Source organism: Coloeus monedula (genome assembly GCF_965178545.1).
Source record: "Coloeus monedula genome assembly, chromosome: 3".
Taxonomy (NCBI): domain Eukaryota; kingdom Metazoa; phylum Chordata; class Aves; order Passeriformes; family Corvidae; genus Coloeus; species Coloeus monedula.
In genome coordinates, this window is record NC_138783.1 from 84,909,752 (window position 1) to 84,919,802 (window position 10,051).

Consider the following 10,051-nt stretch of genomic DNA (forward strand, 5'->3'; position numbering starts at 1 on the left):
AACACCTTGCATCTCCTGTGTGTACTGAGGCTACTTTCTCCCTATCCTCATCCTACAGTCATACAAGTGGGAGGCTCCTCTAGATGGGTACTGAGTAACCCATCTCAAGCTCCTCTAGTACCCAGCTTAATGGGCAAACACAATTGCTGTTCAAGAAACAAGGGCAGAGTGACTTTCTAGTGCCTTCTCCAAATGTTTCTCAATTCAGTAATGTGTTATTCTGTTTCAAAGAACTGGGTGGGTAATAGCAGACCATGTTTGATCAAATGATTTAAAGAAATACCAGCAGGCATGCAGCAAGGACTACCCAAGTGCATAACAGAATGACTTGGCTGCATAATCTTCCTACCTGTTCTGTAATAAGAATCCCTGGGCTTCAACCAGTCACTAAGGTGGCAACACTCTTTCATAATTTAAATCAAAGTCTAGAGGAAATAAAAAATTATTTTTTTTTTTCATGCAAAACTCCCCAAGGCTCAGACAAGATTTCTTCTGGAACCCTGAAAAGACCACAAAGAGACATAATTTGGTCTGTTTTATTATACCAATACCTCAGGAATAAAAATGCAGGCAAGAGAGCTCAGTTCAGGGATTAGTTTTATTTTGCAGGAATTCAAGTACAAATTCAGCTCTGCTTTTCGTTAAAATCAGAGAGACTGATACAAGCTGAAGCAGGCCCACTACATATTTCTTTTGTGGATTGTTTCCTGTGGAACAGGTGTTGATTTCTTTCTTTCCCTCCCAAAGGCAAGCCTAGCAAGACTGCCACATTTGCAATACATGCATGTTCAAGATCTGTTATTAGTAATTCTTCTGACAATGTATCAGCTTACAAAAAAGTTGTCAGCCTTAACTAAAAGCTAAATTGATCATTCCCCCCTAAGAAGAGAATAGCATATTTCTCCACTTTTTCTGTCTTTGTACATACATAAAACACGTACTACTACTTCCTCCCTAAAACAGCATCATAGAGTTTTCCAGTCCTCTTGACTTGAATCACTCCAAAGCCAGCTGCCTCCAAGAGCTTGCTGTACTCTTCTGCTGTTCGCTCCTTCCCTTCTGTCTGGACCAACATATTCATTGAATACAGCTGGGTTTCTACAGGCCCACTTTTATCTTCATTCAGAAGCGATTCAACCAGCAGCACTCCACCACCTGGTGGAATGAAGAGAAAACCACACCCTGACCGATGAAAAGATGAGCTATTTTTGAGCTGTTACTTAGGATCCTATCCTTTACTTTCAGGATGAAGCAGCCTCTACATTAAGTCATATTTCAGCATCACAGAAGACACTGGAAGAGCCAAAGCATCAGAGCATGTCTCTGCTTGGCAATGTAGGTATTGATGTCCAAGGGATAAAGGGGTGCTAAGCTGACATTTCCCCAGCTGAAATTCACAGGACCTTACTGATTTTGCTCAGAAGCTGACTCTTAGGCAGTGCTTTTGAAACTCTGAGGGGTCATTGGGATGCTTAATAGGATATTTTACTGTGATGTATACACATATCTAAACAATACCCAAAATTCTGAATCCTTACACTTTATGCCTTGAAAGAGAAGTCCCTGCAGAAAAGGAGACAAAAACTGGAAGCCAAACAAAGAGGTCTTAGGCCAGGTGCTATTTGTCTCAGCTGCACATAGTTAGCTCAGGAAAGCAAAGGACTGAACCAAGAAACTCTCACACTGAAAGTCTATCACCCAAACTCAGCATCAAGACTGGTGTGCTTCACATTACTGATGAGTGAGACACTCCCTGCTCTTCAAGAGCTCACACCTACCAGTTTTGCAAGCTTTGTAGACTTTTGCCAGCAGTTGTTTGCATTTATCATCATCCCAATCATGCAGTATCTTGGATAAAATATACAGTTCAGCTTCAGGAATTGAATCATTAAAGAAGTCTCCTGTAAAGCAAGAATACATGCATTACAAAACATTATATCCCCACAACACTGAGAGCTGAGTTATGCAAGTATTTTTAGTTCTGTTCAGTTCTGGGCTTGCCATGTCCTTCACATATATCATACAGTGATGGAATTACCAGGTAAAAGTCCTATATTGCACTGGATAGGGAGTTTTGTTCTTGTTCAGTCTCAAGAAGATCTAAAATATTTAAAGGCAGCAACTCATCCTGAAATAGCCTTTGATGCACAGGAGTGCATTTGAGCTTAGGCTTTCTCCAGTGACAGAAATTCAGATTCATAAAGCATTAAGGAGATAGGTTCACATGGTTTCTGTCATGAAAAAGAAGGAAAGAATATTGCCTTATCTAAGAACATGTTCAAAGATCTTTGGTAATCATGGAGTTACTTCATAAATTTGTAGGCAAAAATACGCATCTCTCACCTCCTAGCACTAGCTTTGTCATGCCTTTTGTTTAGCACCTGGTGTACTGCATTCAGATTTTTCTCTCAGCATTTTACTGTGTCATTTCTTCTCCCATTTTGTTGCATCTTTGTTTTTATACACTCCCTTCTCTCCTGAAGGCTTCTTTTCTCTCTCTGAGCTTTGAGCGCTACTAAGCAATTCCAGCACTTTGAAAATTTTTGTAAACATTAAAAATGAGATCTCCCTATAATCATTTTCCCCATAGATGGTACAAAGACTATGCAGGATCAGTGGCCCGGGCAAGAGGAACATGAGCTAGCTCACCCATTTTCATGGTATAAAATATCTTAGGACTTGAAAGTAAATCAGTCATGACCAGAGAAGGAAAACAGGAGCATGCCTGGCATCCCTCACATCTGCCAGGAGTTTTGCACGGGAGAAAAGGGGAGTGTTAGGGAAATTTATAAAAAAGCATGACAGGTTTCAAAACTGCAGGATGCTTTTTTTATTTCTAATGTACCTTCTTCTGAAGAAATTAAACAGTTCTCTCCAGGAATAAAGAACTTCTGTTGCTGAATAACTGAGTTGTGTCTCTGATAGCTCTGATGGACAACTGAGACAGCTGCAGACCTAGGCTGGGAAGGCTGCAGCCTGAGACACTGTCCCCATAAGGGGCAGCTGGAGACCTGAACCTCCAGTATGATACCTCTGAGCAGAGCCAGGGCTCCGGAGCTTCAGCTGTGAGAACACCACACCACTGTCCACACCTACCTTCATGGAAAGCGATCTGACACTCCTCAGGGGAAACAAATTGTTCTTTGGCCACTTGCACAACTTTGGGCAGGTCATAAATTGTGACAGTAGAATTTGGATACAAAGAAACACACTCGCGGGCCAAAGCTCCTCCGCCTCCTTTGGGGACAGTAAAAAAAGGTCAGCACTGGCACAGAACCAACCTGTTCAGTGACACCCCCATGAAATCACATAGGCAATGGTGCATTCAGCCTCATGGAAGCTGGCAATGTACATTTGCACCCCACATGTTGCTGAGAGAGAAGAGGAGGGGCAGGAGAGGCCACGGTCTCCGTGCGTTCTGCAGGAAGTTCCGCAGCTTGCAGCACCCAAGCATGTGGGGTCAGCCCCAGCCCTTACAGCTCTTATGCTCCCTACTAGCCAGACCCAGCTGCGGGTGCTAGAAGGTGAAAAATGAAGAAACAGTCACTAAACCAGGGTCTGGGGAAGAAGTGAGGGAGGCCAGGAGGGAGCCTGCCTCATCCCATAAATCCTGGCAGCTCTCAGGGGTGCTGGGACAGCAGAGTGCTGTAGGATAAGAGGCTGTAGGCAGTACCTCAACAACTGTGACTGAAAGGGAAGAAGGAAAGGGTCTAGCATTAGAATAATGCATCAAGCAAGGCATGAAAAAATGCTAAAGCTGCCACAAGGGAATGAGTGACTACTCACATAAATGAGATTTTAGAGAAAATCATTCAGCTTCCTTATGCTCTCAGCATTTTCACATTTCTGTTTTTAACCCAACCAAATCAGTAAAATGCTCCTCATATTGCTGAGATCTGTCCTGCTTTCCATTGTTTTGCCCATCACATAACATAGTAATTGTTTTCCTCTATAGAGCTTATAAAAGACAGTTCAGAGGCTTTTTAAAGAAGATCTTCTGACACTCACCTCCCAGGTCATAGATCTGCGTGAAAGGGGAAAGGTCAAATGCAGCAAGAACATCTCTGCCACATATACTCCATACCGAGTTCTGGCCAGCCATGAATTTTAGCATTTCTTCATCTGATCTAGCAATGCAGACACAGCACAGAGAAAAGGTTCCTTACCATATTCCCTGGTGATTCCTATCATATAACTGCTACTACATGTTTTAACTTAAACAATAGTCTCTGGTTTTATTGACTCAGAATATGTCCTCTTTGCATATAAACCTACCTTGAGTATTACTGTAGCAGGAGGGTACAGCTATGAATTCATGCATTTAAATAGGGAATTAAGACTAGTGACATCCAACCATGTATTACGCTGCTCATTCTCAGAATTTCCAAGGGATTTTTTTTCCCTCAGCTACCATTGCCTCTGTCAGAGATCGGTGATGTTTTTCAGATTAGGAAATTATATACTTCTATTCAAAATATCAGACAGTGTCCCAGTAATAATATTGTTGAGAAATAAAAACATTGCATGACGCTGAGGAGAGGAATTCTCACATATTTAATATATGTGAGAATAACTATGAGCCATAACTAAAAACATTAGTTTTATCCAAAATAAGAGGAATAAAATTTCTATAAATAGTCTAATGATTACCTGTACATCACTCCAAAAGGATCTTTAGATGAAATGCCAAAAGCTCTTTCATATTGGTTCCTTCCTTCTCTAAAATAGCAATTTAAAAAGCATGTGAGAGTGCTGATATATTTCTCACCCTTTCACAAGAATGACCCTTTCAAAGTCAGGTTGGGATGGCACTTTGAACAACCTGATCTAGTGGGTGGCATCCAGGGTAGGAAGGTTGGAACTAGATGATCTTTAGAGCCTTTTCCAATCCAAACCATTCTATGATTCTGTGATTTATGGGAACACACCTGAAGTAAAGGTACAAGACTGGTGCAATCATCACCATCATCTACACCGTGTTTGGTCATCAGTTGCAAGGACTGGAACAAGTGAGACTCCAGATCCATATTAAACTGCTCCTATAAGCCTTTGCAACAGAAGGATCCTTAGCCACCATTACTCAGCATTTACTTTGTTGATGCCACCTCCAGTAAGAGCCACTGTAATGATAAAGAGCTTTCCTGGAGGTGAAACATAAAGAAATATGATTTCTAGATCTTCTCTATAATGAGAGGGAAAAGGAAAATAAGAACATACACAAATGGAAAACAAGGGGGAAAAAAATCCACACATATTTGCCATGTTATCTGTTGCTTTTAGTTTCTGAGAACCAGCCAGCATCTTTATTGAGCTCTTCCCCAGAAACACACCACTCAGAGCAGCAACACAGATGCTGAAAAGCAACAGACAGCACACAACATTCCTTCTTACCTCACAGCATCAGCCAGGTACTGCCAGCACAAGTAGACTGTGTTGGAATAATACATCATAATATGATACTGAGACTTTGGACTTGATTTTGTAAGGTAGATGTTGGAAATTTCTGTGTTTCTGTAGAGGGCTAAAGGGTAAAATACATTTATTTACTAACATACAGGATATAACACCTTGTCAGGTCTATTGTACAGCTTGGTGTTTATCATCACAAGATATCTGTAGAGCCAAAGACACAGTTACATTACTTCTACAACCAAATCCTTCCACTGCAATGACCAGTGGGTGAGGGCTGCTGAAATCTGTGTTGCCCCATCAATCTGGGTAAACACTATCTCCCTAACTAACTCCAGCACCAAACATTTCTTTCAAGGAGAGCAAAATAAATGCCTTACAAGTGTTATCATTTACATATGGTCTTCTGCTCTCAGAGGAAGCTTTCAGTGTGCTCTATTTAAATGAGAAGTCTTTGCAGACAAGTCTTTTTCTGATCGACAAGGTCAGCAGGTGGGGGGCAGGTCCCCAAAACAGCAGGCCAGCCACCCCTACCCTCTCTCAGCTCACTAGGGCAGAACTTTCTGCAGACAGGACTCCCAGAAATCTCCCCCACTCCCTCTAATGCATCTGCCGTGGCATCACTCACCCACAGGACTGGCGTATCAAAGGAATAGATCCTGCTCTCCCCAAACACATTGGGCAACAGCTATAATCCCTAAAACAGAGCATGCCAACACAAGGCAGAGCAGGAGACACAACTTGTGAGATTCTAGCTAGTCCTGACCAGCTGTCTGATGGCCAGAGATCCCTTCTGTCCAAGTGGACTCCATGTTTCTGACATAAGGACAAACTTATATCACCTCTCAGTTCTGATAAATAACCTAACAAAATAGTTCACATGATAGTAAAAACCAAAAAAACCCCCAAACCTGTTTTTAAATCATGCTGTTACCCATCAACCCTGGCATTTTCTTTTAAAGTTTAAAATCCTGCCCATACCCCAGAGATTTCTTGAGACAAGCTCTGAAGAGATCCTGAATATCTTCTCCAAGGTCACATGAGGCTCATGCACAAAGAAGTTCAGGGATGTAGAGCCCTGCACCTGTGTTTCACTTTATTCCTCTGATGATGCTGACATTTGCCTCTTCTCTTTCAGCTGAAGAGTGAATCCCAAGAGTGATTCTCTCTTTCTTCCAGCTACATTAACTGACTTAACATTTGGTATCCCCTTTGCCCACACATCTTACCTCACTTTCAAAACCATCAGAGGTTTGTCTTTTACCTTATTCCCATTTCTCTGCCTTCATTACCTCCTTCTTGTGTCATCTCTATCGTCAAGAGCTTCAATCCCACACAGGCATCCAGCAGTCTTGCCATCCCTATGGTGTTGGCCTCCAGATGTGCAGCAATGGCATCTGAAGACAGAGGCTTTCCTGACTCCAGAAGAAGATCAAACACCCCCAACTCACAAGCAGTGAACATAACCTGGGGTAGGGAAAGGTGGGACTGAGGGATTAGGTGAAAGCACTAAAGCCTACTGCATTTCACAAGCTGCTTAATTAAAAAAAATATACATACAATAATATTTATTTCAGATGAACTTGTATTTCATACAAACAAGTCCAATTATTAAACTGTAGTTTATCCAAGCACTGATATACTGTGCACGCATTTCCTTTTTAGTTTTCCAATGAAGCCAGCCAATGCTTTTTGGCTTCCAAAAGTCCACATTTAGAGATCAGGTTTTGTGTGTAAATGTTCCTGCCACTTCCTTAGTTTAGGAGCACATTCTTACATTCTCCTGGAAAGAACAAAGGTAAGACTTGGTGGTGGGGGGCTTGCTCTCTGTCTATGTTTCTGTTCTTTAACTAAGAGTCTAACACATGCTTCGGTGAACCCTGGAGACTCTCTCATGGCTTGCAATAGGGGTAATATCCCATTCTATGGACCTTGTTTTCAGGGTCTGATGTGAAGGACTACATTGGTCTTCCAGAAGCAGGGAGTTTCCTCTCATCCAGAAGAACTGCTTCATTCAAGCCAGCAAATTGCCCAGTGTTTCCATAGAGAAGGCATGTAACTTCTCCAGCAATATCTGTCAACATTCAGACAGACATAGCTAACCATACATAAAAAAAAAAAAAAAACACCACCACCATCCTTCTTTGGCTATACACAGTCAACTTTACAAGTATTAGCCTATTACTCTGGTCATATAAACACTCCTGAAACAGTAACAAAGACATCAATTCAATTGATTGCCTGTATCATTTGAGCTACAATTCCTGTACAATGAAGCTCCTTTTACCCTGAGTAAGAGCATGGCTTAACCAAAGTTGAAATTGTTTCTCAAAAACATGGTACTAACACTGTTAATTTGGAAAGCATTGGACACTTCTTTTTCTCACAAGGTGATTTTTCATTATCTATTTTTTCTCTCTTAATTGTCAGCTCTGCCTTTCAGGAGCTTAAGGTGCAGTAGTATTTGCACAACCTGAAGAGCATTCCTTCTGTTACCATGTTGGCCAGAGATGCAGCAGGGGACAGCACGAAACTAAGTAGTAAATGAGGAAAAAATCATCCACTGCACTGGATACTATAATTTTATGCCTGTGAGCTTAAGCAAATAATGTCAGTAAACAATAAGAAGTGTAGAATTACTAGTTTTACCTTTGTGCCTTAAAAATATGCTGTTTGGAAAAACATATATATCATTATACCAGTGCTTTCACCTCTTCCAAAGACTTACATTTAGGACCTAAAGAGAAATCCTTGAATATTTCTGTCTAAAGAGGCATACTCTTTCTAAGACTGAATTATATTTCTTACCTTTGAAATTAAAAATCCATTGCTGTATTGCATGATGATTTGAGGATAGTCAAGGTCTTCTGTGGAACCCATCTTCCTTCTGGACTGAGGCACAGATTTCCTGGCTCTCTTAATTTAAATAAGCTTCTTTTCACCAGACACAAAGCACACCAGCTGATCCATATAATCTTATTGCTTCTGAGAAACACACTAGTTACAAAATGTGTTAGCTGAGTTATTTGGCTTTGATGTGCTCTTCTATCAGGTTCAGCTGTTTCTTCCATCATCAAGTGTAAGGCTAAAGAAGCAGTGGGGATTAAAGCTTGCATTGTCAGTTCATCAGTCAGCAACACCTTAGTACCTCAGAAGCACTTGAAACCTTGTGACAAGCAAAACAGGAATCAGTACAGAAGAATAGCAAGAACCTGAACTCAGTGTGATGCACCAGAGTTCACAAACCAAAACAGAATCTTACTTGGGACTTGAAACTTGCTGTGATGGGCACAGTCCAGGGGACCCTGGGCTGGCAGTAGGGTACACCCCATCCCTAAGTGCAGAAGCAGCAAGTCCACAGAGAAGCTGTAAGAGTCTGTTTGCTGTTTTCTCATTGTAACTAGTTTGCTCTGACGATGATCACTCAGGTGAAGCCTATGAGGAATTAAATCTACCCTTGTTACTTTTCTGTGTTTTGTGCATCCTCTCACCCACCCTGATACCAGGTTAGAAAGCAATAGCATGCTTGATATGAACTGTTTGATAGCAGCATCTCAGCAGGGGTGTCCTACTTGTGCTTCACCATGTTTTGACAGAGCAGGGTGCTGAGGGATGACAATACATTTTATTTTTTCCAGCTGATCACTACAGTCTTCCTCCCCTTCTCTGCAAAACTAACCCTGGGCAGCAGAATGCCTTTGGGAAGAAACAATGAAATGATTACCAAGTGCAAGATGGGGAATGGATTTCAGCTTCACACAGGACATAGCTCATAGGTCTTCATCAGAAATTAAACCCCTCGTTTACTTTCTTGGAATCTTGCTGCCCCACTGTTCATTTCTCCATCTTGTAAATGCCTGACATCTTGCCCATTTCACCTTGGGGCAGGTGTGACAAAGCTCAGGTGAGGAAAGATCCTTTCCATCAAGGAAAAGACTCAGGTTTTATATCACACATTTAGCGACCCTTCAGGAAACAATGTTAAATGAGACCTTATTTAGGCAATACACTGAAGGCAAAATATTACAAACCAGAATTTTTTTCAGTGGCAGCTTTCTCCATGCTTCAGATTCCACTGTATAATCCTTCTCTGAATCTGTATTTTCCATTGAAATCCTTACCTTTCAGCCAGAAGATGTTCTATTTCTTTCAGCAAGTAGTGAAACTTTCTTTCAGAGTTAGCTGTTGAAGTTAGTCAAGCAGATGTAACAGTTTTCAGCTCTTTTCCCCCTCTGAAAGCAAATTCAGACACAGTACCTGTTCCCCAGGTTCTAACACCACAGTTCCTGTATTACCAGAGTCCTAGGTATGAACATAACAAGAGTTACAGCAAACACCAAACTGCAGAAACATGTAGAACTGCTCCTCCTGGCCAGCACAGCCTATAAACATAGTGCTATTGTCTTGTTAGTGCACCACATTCAGTGTTCAGTAGAGATTAGACACTAATATTCTGTGTATTTTGTATGTGCAGGCTGGACATCCCAGCAGCAGCACACCTCTGACAGAGTGACTGTGAATCTGTGCAGCTTGCATTCAACAAGACACTGAAGGTTTCAAATACACAGCTATATTCATAATGGACACCTTTCCCTGCTATCTCCAGCTCAGGGAGAGCACATGAGCTCAGTTACTATTTATA

General features: G+C 41.5%; 1 protein-coding gene across 2 annotated transcripts; it reads right to left on the reverse strand.

Moving 5' to 3' along the window:
* Positions 1–701: 701 nt before the first annotated feature.
* On the reverse strand, positions 702–9,503 carry ASMT (acetylserotonin O-methyltransferase). 2 transcript variants are annotated; one of them, XM_082278740.1, is made up of 8 exons: positions 8,218–9,503; positions 6,702–6,876; positions 5,392–5,521; positions 4,651–4,719; positions 4,009–4,127; positions 3,097–3,237; positions 1,779–1,901; positions 702–1,155 (listed from the first exon to the last, which is right to left on the reverse strand). In XM_082278740.1, the coding sequence occupies exons 1-8, from the start codon at positions 8,287–8,289 to the stop codon at positions 944–946; spliced, it is 1,041 nt and encodes a 346-aa protein (XP_082134866.1). In that variant the 5' UTR covers positions 8,290–9,503; the 3' UTR covers positions 702–943. The 2 variants fall into 2 exon arrangements, with proteins under 2 accessions (XP_082134866.1, XP_082134865.1); XM_082278739.1 differs by lacking the exon at positions 8,218–9,503 and having other exon boundaries at positions 702–1,182; positions 6,702–8,151.
* Between the last annotated feature and the right edge of the window lie 548 nt (positions 9,504–10,051).